Raw genomic sequence first — 16,562 nt, 5'->3', positions numbered from 1 at the left:
CCGTGGGACCCAGCAGGACACCCAGGCTGCCTGCCGTGGGATCCAGCATGTCCCCATTCTGCATCGTGGAGAGGCAGCTTTTGCTCCTGCTGGCTTAGCCTTGGTAGCTTCAGCTCATCTGCAGCTGCATTGGTGGACACAGGTGCTGGTGCCCTGGGCCCCTAACCACCAGCTTGCCTGAGGGGTATAGAGCTCTGCTCATGCCTGGGAAATAGGGGTGGTGCCACGTCCTGGAAGGCTCCACCTTGGGGCCTCCTTGTGCTGAATAGGGCTTTCATTTCCTGCAGGTGGAGTAGAGAAGCCCCCATAGTTCTTGTCTATTGAGTATTGGGTAGGGCTTAGCATCCTCTACACCCTGGCAGCCTTACCAGAACCAACCAGGGCTGCCTGGCAAGGGATACCTGGGACAGAAGGTGGCGCACCAGCATAAATGGCATCCTAAGTCCTTTTCTCTTATTACACACCCTTGAGTGGGTGTGAGCTTACACACTCCCAAGGATGGAGTTCTTGACCTCTCTGAAGAGGAACCTCTGCCTCCCTCCTTGGTGCGCTGCCATACCCGAGACCTCCAGCGTGTTCCTGAAGTGCTGTAGGTGACAGACCACTCTGCTCCAGGCAGGTGCGTGAGGCCACAGGAGTGGACATCAGCATGCGGGTGGGTATCCACTCCGGCAATGTGCTGTGTGGGGTCATCGGGCTTCGCAAGTGGCAGTATGATGTGTGGTCCCATGACGTGTCCCTGGCCAACAGGATGGAGGCGGCTGGAGTCCCTGGGTGAGTTTCAGCAGGGCAGAGGCCAGGCTGATCAGGGGTGGGTGCCTGGGCCATGCTGCCTTATCTGACTTCCGTCTCCCCAGCCGGGTGCACATCACAGAGGCGACACTGAACCACCTGGACAAGGCGTACGAGGTGGAGGATGGGAACGGGCAGCAGCGCGACCCCTATCTGAAAGAGATGAACATTCGGACCTACCTGGTGATAGACCCTCGGGTACAAGGGCTTGGGGGTGGATGGGGGGATTGGGCAGCCTGGGAACAAGGTCCCAACTACTAGCAACTGACCCTCAAGGCTGTGGTGAGGTGGCAGAGACTAGGAAGTAGGAGGACACTTCCTTGAACTGGGCACATTCTAGGACACCAAGGAACAACCTGTTTGTGTTTCTGTAAGGAGGGGAGCAAGGACTGTGGACATAGAGCGCCATGTTAGTGCAGGCCCACGAAGCTAATTGCAGGAAGGTCTCTTTACCCCTGCGAAGACTCAGGGAAGCAGGAAATGGCTGGGCAGCCTGTTCCTGGAGCTTGCAGGACTGGGACTCTCAGGTTGCTCAAGATGGCTCCTCTCCTGGAGCCCAGCTTGCTCTGGTGGCCCACCTGGAGAGGCGGCTGGGTTTCTCTGCTGACTGCTCCAAGCTGGCAGTCTGTTGCCTTTTGTTGTCTGTGGACTTAACCTCCTGAATCATCCGTGGAGAATGGTGGCAGGAGCTTCTTCCTGCTCTTGGCTCTGGTTGTTGGGTATGCCTGGCGGCAGCCTGCAAACACACCTAACTCCCATTGCCTGTCTTTGGCTGCACTGTGTCCACAGGGCAGCTCCCACATACAGGAAAATGCCTGCTCCTGGCCTTATTGTCCCCATGTAGTCTTATTTATCCTTTTCCTTGTTTGTCATTCATGCTGTCCAAGACCACTGCCCCTCTAGCCCACAGATGGCCCAGCACTTCTCTGAGCATGTGCTTAGTGGCTTTGAAATGGATGAAGCCCCAACCTAAAAGACATCTGCAGGCATGGTTCCAAAACCCACTCTGAGGGCTGCCAGCCTGAGCCGGCACAATTGCAGGATGCTGGTCAGACTCTGGCCAGGCTTCAGAGAAGCAACAGCGTGCGTGCGTGCGTGTGTGTGTGTATGTGTGTGTGTGTGTGTGTGTGTGTTTGTGTTTGTGTGTGTGTGTCACTGGCAGTGTGGGACTGTCGCTCTGTCTGGTCCCTCTCTCCAGCATGTCCATTCATTTATTCACGTAGCTGGCAGTTGAGAGGGACCCCTAGGAGTTCCTCTTCTTTCTTGTCTTCAGCCAGCACGTGACCAGGGCAGCCAGCAGGAGAGGAGCCTCAGAGGGTTTAAAGAGGTTCCTATGCTCAGAGACTCTGGAAGTTTCCAGTAAATTTGTCACTGTGCTTTGGCCAGGTCTGGGGCTGTAGGAAGGCTGCTGCCTGTTGGTGTCGGCAAGTCTGAAGAGAAGGGCTCTGGAGGGAGTGTCTGAGATGTGGGGGGCGAGGAAGGGAAGAGCCTCAGCAGACACAAGGTAGCCTATGATTGTCTGATGATCTTGGGACTTTCTTTTCCTTTCTTGCTTCCAGCCATACCTGGCCGCCCTGACTGGCAAAGGCCCAGGCTTGTGTTAAGGAGGCCTTAGGGCCCAGTGGCACTGGGACAGGAGGCAGAGCTGGACCTTCCCTGGGCCTGGGTAAATCACTGAGGCCCCAGGATGGTGCTGGGCCCAGCAAGTGTGTGGCAGATGGGCCTGGTGCTGAGCTGGGTGTGGAGTGGGCTGGCACTTTTAGTAGTTGTGTCTCTGAGTTCAGGCCAACACATCTTCCTCCCATTGCCCTCACTGGAAGGAGCATGTGTGAACCACATGTGGGTGGGCGGGGCAGGGCTCCCGCTTACGATTCCTCAAGGATGGCTGAACTTGAGCTGTGTGGCCATCAGCCTCTTCCTGACTTGGGGCTTCAGCTGGTCCCCAGGGGACCCCACGCTTCAAGAAGAGGCTCAGAAACTTAATACTTTCCCCTTTAGCAGACCAGCCAGTGCTCCAGGCGTGCTCACATGTATGCCAGTGATGCCAGAGAGGGGAACAGGCAGGACAGGTCATGTCTATGTGTTTGCAGAGCCAGCAGCCACCCCCACCCAGCCATCACCTCCCCAAGCCCAAGGGGGATGCGACCCTGAAGATGCGGGCTTCAGTGCGTGTAACCCGTTATCTCGAGTCCTGGGGTGCAGCGCGGCCCTTTGCACACCTCAACCACCGGGAGAGTGTGAGCACCAGTGAGACCCCCATTTCCAATGGACGGAGGTCAAAGGTAGGTCCCCTCCCATCTGGTTGCTGAGTCAGGAGCCCTTGGAGAAGGGACAGGGAGCAAAAGGCTCTGTCCTGCCCTTCCCTAGCTGCATTGTGGGTAGTCTCTGTCAAGCCTGTCAATACAGGAGGAAGTATTTGAAGAAGGCTCCAATGGGGCCTGGAATATCCTAGAATCTCCTGGTCCTTTTCCAGTCTGAGGAAAGAAAGCCAGACCCATGGGGGATGAGAGTCAGTGTTCAGGGAGTGCTTACCTTCTCCTCCTCGCCCCTTTCAGGCCTCTTCACTGCGCCGACACCGTGCCCTTGCCAGGTAGGTGCACTGCCCTCCTGCATACTGCTTACCGCCGGTGCTATGCCAGGCTCCTCCTTGCAGGCAGGTGCCCCGACCAGTCTCTATCTGGGACAGCCCCTCCAGGCCCAGCCCAAGCCTCCACGGGTTTGCCAGGGCTCAGGTTTGTCTTCTCTGGGTACATGACCCCTAGGTCCCAGGCTCTTTGAATGACTGCTGTGTGCTACCCTAGGGCAGGGGCAGCGGGTTGCTGTGTGTTCTCTGGCTTCTGTGCTTATCTTTGCCCCAGCCGAGGTGGCCTTGGTCTAGGGGTTAGGGATGTGTCCTCTGCTTTTTACTGGGCTGCTGGCTCTTCCCTTAACCCCTTTTATGAACTCAGGGACCCCACCAGATACCAGTAATCCTACTGGCAAGTCCAGCATCCATAGCCTAGCCTCTGGCCAGGTGGGCCCCTGGAGTGATGTAGCTGCGGCTCTAATTGTAGGAGTGCCTCCCCCAAGGGGCGCTTGGATGACGACTGTGATGACGAGATGCTCTCGGCCATCGAGGGGCTCAGCTCCACCAGGTGAGGCCTGTGATCTCTACCCTCCTCTCCCTCCCAAGGCAGGGCTGGTCCCTCTGCTAGACATTGAACCCTGGCTGTGGCCGGTAGCTCCTTCCCTTGCCCCGGGGTTGTCGCTAAGAGTGTAGCCCTCTCCTGCCCTGCGGACATTGTGCTGCTGTTCCCCCAGGCCCTGCTGCTCCAAGTCTGATGACTTCCACACCTTTGGTCCCATCTTCCTGGAGAAGGGCTTTGAGCGGGAGGTGAGATTCGGGCAGGTACCACAGAACCTGGTGGGTGGGGCATGAACTGCCAGGTCCAGCAAACGGCACAGGGTGGGGAGATCCATGGGGCGCTCTGAACTGACTGCTGGGTAGACGGGGTTCTGCGCAGTCTCATTTGTGCCCATTCCCGTTGGCCTCCCCTCTTTACCTGACACCACCCTAGAGATTTGTCCCTGAGGTTTGGGGCAAGTGAGTGCTTAAGATTTTCAGGAGGATGCTATCTCAGATCCAGTCTCCTGGTTGCATACCTGTGGGACCTCCTGCCTGACTGCTGTGACACACTTTATACCCTATGGCTCCATAGGTCTAGAGCAACTCGTGGCTCCCTACAGCTCTTGGGTCCATATCAGGATCGACTTTACCTTTTCTCCAGGCAGGTGCCAGATCCAGTTTAGACAGGAGCTTGCAGCTCACAGGTGTTTGAAGCAGGTTGTCCTTAGCTTTAGGATGTGGCTGTCCTGACCTTCATGGCCTGATGTCCAATATGAGGGGAGGAATCTTCTCCCTGGGGATCTGAGTAAAGTTACTGGGAAGAAAGTGGAGGGGGCTTCCCTTGGCTGTGGGTCACATGGCCCGAGTCTTGGTTGCTCCTCTACCATGGGAGCATGATGGTGTGGTCACAGAGTAGACACAGGGATCCCTACCTGTGTGTCCAGGGGCTAGGACCCAGATAATACTCCTTTGTGAGGGGTGAGGTCAGGCCTACCGACAACCGGCCCCAGGAGCAGGAGTTTGTTGTCTGTGTGGGGCCCGAGAAAAGAAAACGAAAGCCTTGCTGGGTGTTAAGTATTGCCCATGCAGAGGAACTCTATAGTGTTGGCGGGCCAATGACTGCTGTGTGGAGTAGCACTGCTGTGTGGAGTAGCACTGCTGTGTGGAGTAGCACTGCTGTGTGGAGTAGCACAACCTCGAGCTCCCGCAGTGGCGCCACACATTTTATTTTAGGATATGAACTTGGAATGGCCATCATAGGGACTTTGCTGGTTGCCGTCTCTCACGGTCATGTCTCCTCTCCTCCACCCAGTACCGCCTGGTGCCCATCCCCCGTGCTCGCTACGACTTCGCCTGTGCCAGCCTTGTCTTCGTCTGCATCCTGTTTGTCCATCTTCTCGTGATGCCCAGGTCAGTCTGTGGTGGAGAGGAGAGCAAGCCCACTGGGGACCAGCCAGAGGGCTGGTGACCTTGGCAGGACCCAGCAGAAACTGACAGGGTGCTTCGTGGCTAACTGGAAGGGACCAGTGACTTCTGCTCTGCATCCCCCCACCCCCTCACTGGAGCAGGGGTTATAGCCCCAGAGCTGGAGTTACTGGCCCTGCCTTGTGACTGGGAGCAAAACTGACCCAGACTCCACCTGCTGCTAAGACCTGTTGTCTGTGTGGTCTAGCCTCTGGAGACAGTGGACACTGTCATTTCTCCTTTTCACGTGGATAGGTGAGATTTACAGAGATCGTGGCACCCAGCCTGGACCCAAGAACCCTGAAATTCCTACTTCATGTTCTGGGGTCCTGCTGGCATGGATAGGGATGAGGGACCAGGAGGACCAAAGCTTAGCCACAGATAGCTTCCAGAAGGCAGTTAAAAGAAAGCATGACTGGCCTTGTGGTTTTGGATGTGTTTGACAGACTACACAGGGCTAGTGAGATGACTCAGTGGGTAAAGGCACCTGCCGGCAAGCCTGACAGCTCGAGTTCGATCCCTGCTGTTCACGTGGTTAAAAGAACTGACTCCAGAGTTATTCTCTAACCTCTACATGCATGTTATGACGTGTAGGCGCCTACATCCCCCCCCCTCTCTCATACACACACACACACACACACACACACACACACACACACACACACAGGCTAGATACCACGTATGGTAACCCAGGCCTGTGGTTCCACAGCACTCAGTGGCAGAGATATGAGGATTGCTACAAGTTTGAGACCACACTGGTCTATATAGTAAGTTCCAGGTCAGCCAGAGCTGTAAGACCCTGTATCAAAACCAAACTAAGGCCGGACGGTGGTGACGCATGCTTTTAATCTCAGAACTCCAGAGGCAGAAGCAGGCAGATCTCCCAGTTCGAGGCTAGCCTGGCCTACAGAGTGAGTTCCATGACAGTCAGGGCTACACAGAGAAACCCTGTCTTGAAAAATCAAAACAATAACAAGAAGACTGAAAGCAAACAAACCAAGCTAAATAAAAATTATATATGAATGCTTAAATTTTTTTTTTATTGTAGTCAGGTGGTGGTGGCACACACCTTTAATCCCAGCACTCAGAAGGCAGAGGCAGGCGGATCTATGTTGAATTCAAGGCCAGCCTGGTCTACAGAGCAAGTTTCAGAATAGACTCTAAAGCTGTAGAGAAACCCTGTCTTGAAAAAACGAAAAAAAATTTTTTAATTGTATTTTTGTGACTTTTGCCTACGAGTATGCATTTGTACAACATGTGCTTGGTGCCCGAGGCTGTGAGATGGTGTCTGAACCCCTGGATTGGAATTGTAGGTGGTGGGGAACCACCATGTGGATGCTGGGAATTGAACTTGTATCCTTTCGCAAGACCACAAGTGTTCCTAACTCCTGAGCCATCTCTCCAGCCCCCTTACAGCTGCTTTCGTGTTTTCATGGCAGACATGGTTCTAGAGGCTCACGATGTGCTCACCTCTTATAAACTTGGCCTCCAGGGGGACCTGATGACAACCTTGATCTTTATGATTATTGTTTGAGGGACATTTGGAGTCATTCTTCAAGGTCTCCTTTGCTGGGTACAGAATATCCACTGGGGACGGACAGGTTGACTATGAACTGGAGAACGGACTGGTAGAGGGGACCTGGACTCACGTTTTCCCTCCTTTCCAGGATGGCCACTCTGGGCGTGTCCTTTGGACTTGTGGCCTGCCTGCTGGGGCTGGTGCTAAGTCTCTGCTTCGCTACTGAGTTCTCAGTGAGTGGATCCCTGAATCCAGTGCATTTGTTCTCATCCCTGTGGCCTCTCCCTCACCAGTAGTTGGGCAATGGTTGGGTGCCCACTTTACCTCCAGGAGAACTGAGTCCCTGCAGACTGCTCCCAAGTCCTTAGCCTCCCAGGCTGGTTAGGGCCATCCATCCTCCTGAGTAGGGCTGTCCTTCATCCCAGCTGCTGTTTGCATGCCTTGTCCTCTCCATAGAGGTGCCTTCCAGCCCGAGGTACACTCCAGGCCATCTCGGAGAGTGTGGAGACGCAGCCCCTGCTCAGGCTGTCCCTGGTTGTGCTGACTGTTGGCAGCCTACTGACTGTTGCTATCATCAACATGGTGAGTTATGGGGTCAGGCCAGGGGAAAGTGTAGGCGGAGACTGCTCATTCGTTTCCTGATTGCTCAGACCTGAATAATCCACAGAAACTATATTAATTACAGCACTGCTTGGCCAATAGCTTAGGCATATTCCTAGCTAGCTAAATTAAACCATTTCTATTCTGTGTATTGCCATGAGGCTGTGGCTTACCAGGTAAGGTTCGGAGTCTGTCTCCTTTGGCAGCTATGTGTTATCTCCCTGACTCCTTGGAATTCCTGCCTTGCTCTATTCTGCCCTGCCATAGGCCCAAAGTAGCTTCATTTACCAATGGTAATAAAACCTATTCACAGCATACAGAGGGGAATCCTACATCAGGAAAGGAACCATTTTAGACCTGGGGAACCCAGATTCTAGAATCCCACTCTTGTTGCCTGAGCAGTTCCATCTGGGGTGACCCCTCCATAGCTCTGCAGCGCTCTGTGGGGTCCCCAAGTGCAGGCTTAGAGCTCTTCACCCCTTCAAGGGAGGGCTTGAGGCACCCAGAAACGCTACAGATACGTGCTGACTGCCAGCTCCTCCTTCCCACTCTTTTGGACTCTTTCCTCAGTAAGGGATAAGACTTGCCCTCTGGTCCAAGTCCCATGTGGGTAGTTGCCAAGCAGTCTGTAGGAACCCACAGCCCTGCCTTATGCTAGCTCTTTCCTTTAGAACAGAGGCTCCTCCACACTGTTCCTACACTGTAGGCTGCCGTTTTGGGAGTGCACTCTCATGCCTTCCTCTGAGTCCAGGAGAAGGGGGCTCTTGAGGGGCCAGTCCTAGCCTTTTCTCATGCTTTCCCTGGGCTGCTGCTGTTAACACGTCCTGTTCTGTAGCTCTCCCCACCCCAGGTACTTCATACCCGGTGGGTGCTGTGGACACAGCCGCTGCTGGGCTCAGCTGAGAGCCTAGCACCCAGCATCAGGGCACCTTTGGTTCCTACAGTTGTCACCCGCCTTGGGCCTGGCAGCTCTTCATCCGTGGATCTACTCTAATGGCAACCTGTCTCCCCTCAGCCACTGATGCTTAACCCAGGCCCAGAGCAGCCTGGAAGCAACGAGACAAGTCCGCTGGCTGCAAGAACTAGAGTTGGGACCCTGTGTGAGCTCCTCCCGGTGAGTATGCTCATCCTGGCTCCCGGCACCACCCAGCCCCTGGCCAGTCCTCTTGTGCTGCTGGACCACTCTGGCCAGAGCACAGCTCATGGTTTGAAGGTCCGAATCTTAAGGCCTTGGAGAGGAAGAAGAAACCCAGTGTCTCCCAGTCTAAGTGGAGAAGGCCAGGTCCAGGCAGCCAAGACTGTTTCCTGCTTACCCCAGTGCCAGGGAAACAGAACACTGGGTCACTGCTTCTTGATGTAAACCTTGGGGTGGGCAGGGACAGCAGGCCAGCATCAGTTGCACTAGAGGGTGTCTTTGGGTCATTCTCCCTGTGCAGTCAGAATCTCTGCATCAGAGGTTAATTGAAGCCTTAAAGGAATAAAGGGCTGGGCCCAGGACAGCTGACATAAACCTGGAGAGGCCCAAGTCAAGAGTAGGGGTCATGAGACGTGGGGAGATTAGGGCTGACCTTACACCAGTGTTATGCAGTGCCCTTGCTGATCTGCTGAAAAGGGAAACCGAGGGCCAAGGATGGTACAGACGCCCGGCCATGGAGCTCCTCAGCAGGAGGGGACTGTTCCAGGCATGCCTCCTGGTGACTGACACAGGACATTGTCTCCACCTGCAGTACTACACCTGCAGCTGCATCCTGGGCTTCATTTCGTGCTCCGTCTTCCTGCGGATAAGCCTGGAAGTGAAGGCCATGCTGCTGACAGTGGCCTTGGTGGCTTACCTGCTGCTCTTCAACCTCTCCCCGTGCTGGCACATCCCAGGCAACAGCACCGATACCAACAGCACACATAGGTGGGGCCCTATTTGCTGGTGTCTCTGTAGCCCACTACTGTAAGTTGGTTTGTTTCAACCTAGCGCTTGGCCAGAGCATGGCACATCTCTGTCCATGGTACCAATGAACCATACTGTGAACAAATGGATTTCTGCTTTCCAGAGGCACCGTGACTGGTCCAGGCTCCAGGTCTCCAGCAGTGAGCTGGGTGTATGGCTTACTAATAGGCTCTTGGGGAGGTCCTGGCAATCAGGCTTCTCCTCTTTCTGGGCCTGTCGAGTGTGAGATGGGAGCCATGAGCCAGTTAAGTCCGACCTGTGGCCAGATCACCAATGTCAGAAATGGAGATGCCTGGTATCTTCTGGGTAGTGCACACTCCTGTGGGTTGAAGAGCGCCCTGCAGCCTTCAAGGTTTTGGCTTTTGATTGAGGACCTAGAAAAAATTGTCTGCCTTACTCTGGCCAGGTCCTTATGTTAATCCTCACTCAGCAGATGGGCCTTTTGGAGTGATCCACAAGTCCCCTTTATTAAGTTCAAGAGCAACTGTTTACTCCCTACCCCCTTTAGGACACCTCCACTCCTGCCTGCTGCACGAAGCATGCACAACCACACCCTTGCTCCAGGGGCTCAGGTGACAGCCCCCTTCCCCAGCAGATGCTTAGAGAGAGACCTGAAGACCATGATCAACTTCTACCTGGTCCTGTTCTATGCCACCCTCATCTTGCTGTCTAGACAGGTGTGTAGACTCCTTGTCCAGCTTCTGCTGAGCAGACAGTCGGTGCAGAGAGCAGGGTCTGAGATACCAACACGGCAGAGCAGGGTGGGCAGCACTGTAGGTAGGCTGGTCCAGTACCCTAGATCCCAGCCCTGGGTGGTATGTCAGGTGACAGCTATGGCACTGGCTCCCTGGTTTGCAGATTGACTATTACTGCCGCTTGGACTGTCTGTGGAAGAAGAAGTTCAAGAAGGAACATGAGGAGTTTGAAACAATGGAGAATGTGAACCGCCTCCTCCTAGAAAATGTGCTGCCAGCCCACGTGGCTGCCCACTTCATTGGAGACAAGGCAGCTGAGGTGTGTGAAGGTGGGGTGCTCTAGGAGTCTGGGGGCAGACTGGGCTACTCAGCAGTATCCCTGGAGCATGCTAGATGCAAAGGCAGGCTTGCAGTCAAGTCAGGGCTCTATGTCCACCAGGGGCTGTGGGTAACATGCCTCCCTGGCCTTGACTTCCACCCTGGGGAACAGATTATGAGGTTCAAACATACTGAATTGTCTGTCATCTAGATGTTCTGTATCGTTAAGAATCTGTACTTCCATGAGGTGCAAAGCCTTTCTGTCCAGAGACAGCTCACTATAAAGTCACCTCCTGACTGGATTCCTGCCCTAGCTGCATTCAAGCTGTCACAGCTCACACAGCCAACCGGCCTGGCCCTCCCCACCAGCACCTGAGCCCCTGGGTTAGTGGTCTTAGGGTCCTGTTCTCTCCTGCCCTGCTGCAGGACTGGTACCATCAGTCTTATGACTGTGTCTGTGTCATGTTTGCATCCGTTCCGGACTTCAAAGTGTTCTACACTGAGTGTGATGTCAACAAAGAAGGGTTGGAGTGCCTGCGCCTGTTGAATGAGATCATTGCTGATTTTGATGAGGTACAACCTGTCTAGTATGCACAGGGGTTGGGGCGTACAGCCTGTCAACTGTGTAGTGGCAAGGCAGGGTGGAGATGTACGCTTAACTATGAGAGGCTCTGGCTCGATCCTTAGTCCTGTAAGAAAAAACAGTAGTCAAACAAAGCACGAGGTCAGTAGGCTGAAACTATATACATTAGATATCAAGAGACACATTTTCTTTAATCAAGTAAGAAAACTTTTATTAAATCTCTACTGGACAGGTGCCAACAGGTTAGGTCCTTCCAGAAAAACTCTGACCCAGGCTGGTTTGTGGAAGACACTGACCCGCCTCTGAGAAAATTATGCTGGGTAGGTTGCTCTTAGAAGGATCAGAGTGCAGAGAAGGGAAGGGATGAGGTGATGGGAGCTGTGTCCTCACCTGCAGTCATGAGCACAGATGGGCAATGATATTACACAAGATGTGTTTGCACTGCACATCAGGGGAAGGTGGGTCCTCTTCTCTTCCTTTTCTCAGCACCAAGGCTACAGAGGCTTCTTTTTGTTGTGTAGCTGCTGCTGAAGCCCAAGTTCAGTGGTGTGGAGAAGATTAAGACCATTGGCAGCACCTACATGGCTGCAGCAGGGCTCAGTGTCCCCTCAGGACATGAGAACCAGGTACTCCAGGCCTGTATCCCTAGTCCTAGCACCTTACTAAAGGGTGTGTCGGGGATCCCTGGTGGGAACAGGAACCCTATCCCCGCGGGATGTGCGTGCCCTCAGTTAAGGCCATCCATGTCCTGCAGGACCTAGAGAGGAAGCATGTGCACATCGGTGTCTTGGTGGAATTCAGCATGGCCCTGATGAGCAAGCTGGACGGAATCAACAGGCACTCCTTCAATTCCTTTCGCCTTCGAGTTGGTGAGGCTTACAAACGGGCAGCTTAGCCTTGTGCACACCCTCTTGTTTGGAGGGTGTCATGGGCCCTCTGCTATGAGGTTTCAGCAGACCTTCTGGTGTTATTAACATTGATCTCCCTTGCATATGCTCATGAAAAATGTGTATTTGTGCATGTATGTATGGAGGCCAGAGGTCAACCTCGGCAGCTGACTATCCTATTTCCTGACTGTCTCCCTGGGATCTGGGATTTGCTAATGAGGTGAGGCTGGCTGGCCCGCCAATGACTCAAGAGATCTGCCTGTGTCCACATCCCCAACACGAGGATTACAGGTGTCATCACTCTCTCTACACGGGGTGCTGGGGATCCAACTCACGTCCCCAATGTTTGTGTGACAAACTGAGCTATCTCTTCGACCTCTTTTTATTAGTAAATTTAAAATTACATTTATTTAGTGTGTGACACACCACAGTGCACATTGTGAAGATCAGAGATAACTTATTAGAGCTGGTTCTCTTTCCACTGTGTGGGTTCTGGGAATTCAACTCAGATCACCAGACTTGGTGGCATCTTTACCTGATAAGCCACCTTGGCAGCCACCAACCTTTGAAAAATTTAATAATATATAACTATAAATTCAGGGCCTCTGGGCGGCGGTGGCGCATGTACTGAGTCCCACGACTTCGGAGGCAGAGGCAGGCGGATCTCTGAGTTTGAGGTCAGCCTGGTCTACAAGAGCTAGTTCCAGGACGGGCTTCAAAGCTACAGAGAAACCCTATCTTGAAAAACAAAATAACAACAAAAAAGCAGGGCCAATATCATGGCTGCAAATAAATAATCTTAAAATACAGAAAGCAGATTTATAAAGCCTAACCAACCATAATCAGTTTTATAGGTAGGCACTTAGAGCCTATTTGCTGGGCAATGGTGGTGCACGCCTTTGATCCCAGCACTTGGGAGTCCAAGGCAGGTGGATCTCTGTGAGTTCGAGGCCAGCCTGATCTACAAAGTGAGCTAGTTTCAGGAAAGCCAGGGCTACACTGTTTAAAAAGAGAAATTAGCAGATACCAGGGAAGAGCTAATGAGTTTAGGAGTATGGACAAGAGACAGTTGGGGCCTTTCTTATCACAGGGGCACAACCTAAAGGAACAGTTTCAAGGGAACTTGCACCCACTGCCCTGCTAGCCTTTCTGTGGGCTCCCTCAGTGTTACTATAGATGGCTAACTGTAAACCATCCTAAGGTATAAACCACGGGCCTGTGATTGCTGGAGTGATTGGAGCACGCAAGCCTCAGTATGACATCTGGGGAAACACAGTCAATGTTGCCAGCCGAATGGAGAGCACTGGAGAGCTTGGGAAAATTCAGGTAAAAGTCCACTGAGAAGCATCTGCTTGGGGAAAAGACATGTCCTGAGGAGGTATCCTGCTCTAGGACACAGCCCATTTCTCACTCGGCTGTGTGGCACTGGCCATCACTGTTAGAACAGACAACAGACAGACACTGCTCTTTTTCATTCCAGGTTACAGAAGAGACATGCAACATCCTCCAGGGACTAGGATATTCCTGTGAGTGCCGAGGGCTGATCAACGTCAAAGGCAAAGGAGAGCTGCGGACTTACTTTGTGTGTACAGACACTGCCAAGTTTCAAGGCCTTGGGCTGAACTGAGGTGTCTGGTAGTCTGTCTCCTTCCCTGAGGGAGCCAAGTATGCAGCCCCATGCCAGCTGCAGATGGCTGTGTGGCTTCTTTGGATTTGCACTACAGGATGGACGGCTCTGACACATGCAGCGGATTTTGTTTGAAGCAGCTACGTTGTCCAGAACCTCTGTGCAATTCCTAGCTAGCTAGATCACTGGTCTACTGTGGGCTGTGCTTGTTCCCAGGATGTTGGAAGAGACCTTAATGCATGACCACGACTGACACCACCTTGGTAGCCAGTGAACAGCATATACTGGGTAAAGAATTCCTGGTTCCAGGAGGCTCAGCCAGGCTGTCTAGCATAGGTTAAAGCCTCCCTCTTCCCATTAGTACCCACCATGGGATGCTAACCTCTCATGCAGGCATTCTGGCAAATGGAGTTGAAAACAGTGGGCATATTGGCAGGTAGTCTCAATTGACATGTCACTCTTTACCATCTCATTTCTGTCTGAAATGAACGTGTCATTAGTGGAAGTTCTATCTTTGCTACCAACTCTTAGATGCTAGGCAACAATCTCCTTTCTAGTATATTTTCTCAGCCACTGACTACATGTAAACAGGACTGCTGTTCAGTCAGTTCATAGGATTAGCTTGGCTGTAGGGTGGAGTTCTGAGAGAGGGGGCTCACACAAGGAGCAGCAAAAACCTTGGATCTGTATCCAGCATTTTTGGAATAAGTCTACTGGGACAAGGTTCAGGAAGCTGAAAGTCTAGAAATGAGGTGTAATGTTTCAGTTCTTCAGTCTGCACTTTATTTTTTTTAGAGACAGAGTCAGCCAAGGCTGGTCTCAAACTTTCAACTCTCCTGCCTCAGTTCCTGAGTGTTTCGAATAGATGTGTACTACCATGGCCAGCTTTTTTTTTCTGTGGGAAAACCTGCGTAGAAAGGGCTTAGACAGCCTGTGTACCTCTTGCCCTTTCTCTAGTCTTCTGAGCTGACTGCAGAGCTGCAACTGTGATCTACATGTGCAGGAACATGTGTGAAATTGAGCACCTAAACAAATGCCAAGTTGCTCTCACGAGTCAAGGCAAATTCAGCTCTGTGTGATGGCATCTTAATGTGCTTTAGCTCCAGACCACTCAAGCTGAGTGATGACCAACATCCCACTCCTTTTGGAAAGTGACTTCATTGCCACAGAACTTCACTACGTCATGGCATTCTTAGACGTCACCAAGGAACCTATTAAGCACAGAACATCATGCACACAGGAGTCTGCAAATGATGTACGTGCTGTAGGCAGGGTGCCTGACCAGCCAGGTTTACCTGGGACTTTGGTTCAAGATAAGTAGTCAGAGATGCGGAGGGAAGGGGACAGGACCTACCTGCCAGAACTGTGTCCTGTGGAGCTTTATCAGCCCAGGGAAGAGGGACTGATTCTAGTCTGCACAAAGGAATCCAGCAGTGGTCAGGGCTTCCCAGCAAGGCTCCCCGGGGGCTAAGAAGGTTCCTGCTAATGCCACAATGCAGTTCACAGGGAGCAGGAATGAGCCTCCCTGAAGCTGACACACTTCTACTCTTCCAACATCCAATAATTCCCCCTTCAACAGAAGTCCTAGCTTGAGTTTAAAAACAACTTGCTACTGTTCACACATCTTCAACTGAAGCACTGGGCTAGGAGTATTAAGTTACTACTGTTCAGGTCTTAGGAGCATAACTGACAAAAACACTTGGGAGTTATGCACATTTTTTTTTTTTTGGTTTTTCGAGACAGGGTTTCTCTGTGGTTTTGGAGCCTGTCCTGGAACTAGCTCTTGTAGACCAGGCTGGTCTTGAACTCACAGAGATCCGCCTGCCTCTGCCTCCCAAGTGCTGGGATTAAAGGCGTGCGCCACCACCGCCCGACCACATACTTGTTTTTGAATTTCCAAGTAATTTCTTCACAAGTGTCTTATTTTATCTTAGGAACTTTTTTAAAACCCTTCTGTGGTTCAAGGATTCATTTCAGGTATCCATTAAGGTGGCCCTCACTAACTACAGAAAGTAATACCCTGTTCTGGCTTACTGAAGGACACTCCCCAACAAAAGATGATTACTGTGTACTTCATGGTCAGTGCTTTGAGCAGGCGCAGGCAAATAACTATGGTGTGTTCTGTTTGTGTACTATTTATAGCTTTAACATCTGTCAGTGTTTCAGTTTCAGAAATCAGTGCCTGGCTCTTTTATATGTTCAGCCAATAACTAAAAACCTGAATGTCCTTCAAAAACAAAACAAAACCCTCAATGTCCTAAGGTGTTTTGAATTAAGGTATTTCTGAGTCTTCAGGAACTGACCTGTGGCAAGTAGATCTACTGGTGAATTATGGGATATATATATATCTCCGAGGCAAGGTTTCATATAACTCAGACTGTCCTCAAACCTTCCACTCCTAATCTTTCTGTGTCTACTTCTAGAGTGCTAGGATTACAGACATGTGCCACTACAGCCAGTTTTTCTTTTTGTGTACGTATGCATGTTCATGTGTGTGCAGGGCTACATCTGTGGAGATCAGAAGACAACCCTGGGTATTAGTCTTCACCTTCTACCCTGAGAAAGGGTTTTTGTTTTCTCATCTGCTAGCTTCATGCTAGCTGCCCTATGAATGTCCAGGGTTCGTTGATCTCTGGCTTCCATCTTCCTATAGGAGTGCAGATTATAGACATGCACACCACCAGATCAGAACGTGGGTTCTGGGGATCCAAACTCAAGTGGTCAAGCTTGCACAAGCACTTTACTCACTGAGCCACACTTCACTTGCAGCTCATTGTGGCCAATTTATGTGGTGCTAGGGGCTCAGAATTGCTAGCCTTCAAGCACTCTACCAACAGACTCATACCCTTCAGCCCCTAAACTCTATTTTAGAGACTAAAATCAAAATCTAAAAAGACTTGATTAACACTTAAGTTGATTTTTTTACTCTATTAGCACAATCTACAAGAGAGTCACACTATAATTTCTTCTTTCCTTTTTTTTTTTTTTTTTTTTTGAGATAGTTTCTCTGTGTAGCTGTGGCTGCATGG

The 16,562-nt window shown here is 51.8% G+C and overlaps 1 protein-coding gene across 1 annotated transcript in view; it reads left to right on the top strand.

Annotated features, from left to right (window-relative positions):
- Adcy7 (adenylate cyclase 7) overlaps positions 1-16,496 on the top strand; it is a 55,919-nt gene extending 39,423 nt beyond the window's left edge. The window contains exons 9-26 of the mRNA XM_041649707.1: positions 616-774; positions 858-990; positions 2,883-3,074; positions 3,348-3,382; positions 3,846-3,926; positions 4,093-4,165; positions 5,211-5,308; positions 7,030-7,114; positions 7,338-7,463; positions 8,497-8,595; positions 9,209-9,384; positions 9,932-10,100; positions 10,282-10,437; positions 10,863-11,009; positions 11,541-11,645; positions 11,774-11,888; positions 13,108-13,232; positions 13,387-16,496. Of these exons, the coding sequence (XP_041505641.1) occupies positions 616-774; positions 858-990; positions 2,883-3,074; positions 3,348-3,382; positions 3,846-3,926; positions 4,093-4,165; positions 5,211-5,308; positions 7,030-7,114; positions 7,338-7,463; positions 8,497-8,595; positions 9,209-9,384; positions 9,932-10,100; positions 10,282-10,437; positions 10,863-11,009; positions 11,541-11,645; positions 11,774-11,888; positions 13,108-13,232; positions 13,387-13,533 (2,221 nt within the window). The 3' untranslated portion in view covers positions 13,534-16,496. The remainder of the gene's footprint in view (positions 1-615; positions 775-857; positions 991-2,882; positions 3,075-3,347; positions 3,383-3,845; positions 3,927-4,092; positions 4,166-5,210; positions 5,309-7,029; positions 7,115-7,337; positions 7,464-8,496; positions 8,596-9,208; positions 9,385-9,931; positions 10,101-10,281; positions 10,438-10,862; positions 11,010-11,540; positions 11,646-11,773; positions 11,889-13,107; positions 13,233-13,386) is intronic.
- Positions 16,497-16,562: the final 66 nt, after the last annotated feature.

The sequence above is a fragment of the Microtus oregoni genome, unplaced genomic scaffold (genome assembly GCF_018167655.1).
Source record: "Microtus oregoni isolate MIOR12 unplaced genomic scaffold, Mior012 000004F_ref0000308, whole genome shotgun sequence".
NCBI classification, from domain to species: domain Eukaryota; kingdom Metazoa; phylum Chordata; class Mammalia; order Rodentia; family Cricetidae; genus Microtus; species Microtus oregoni.
This window is presented reverse-complemented; position numbering and strand designations above follow the sequence as displayed.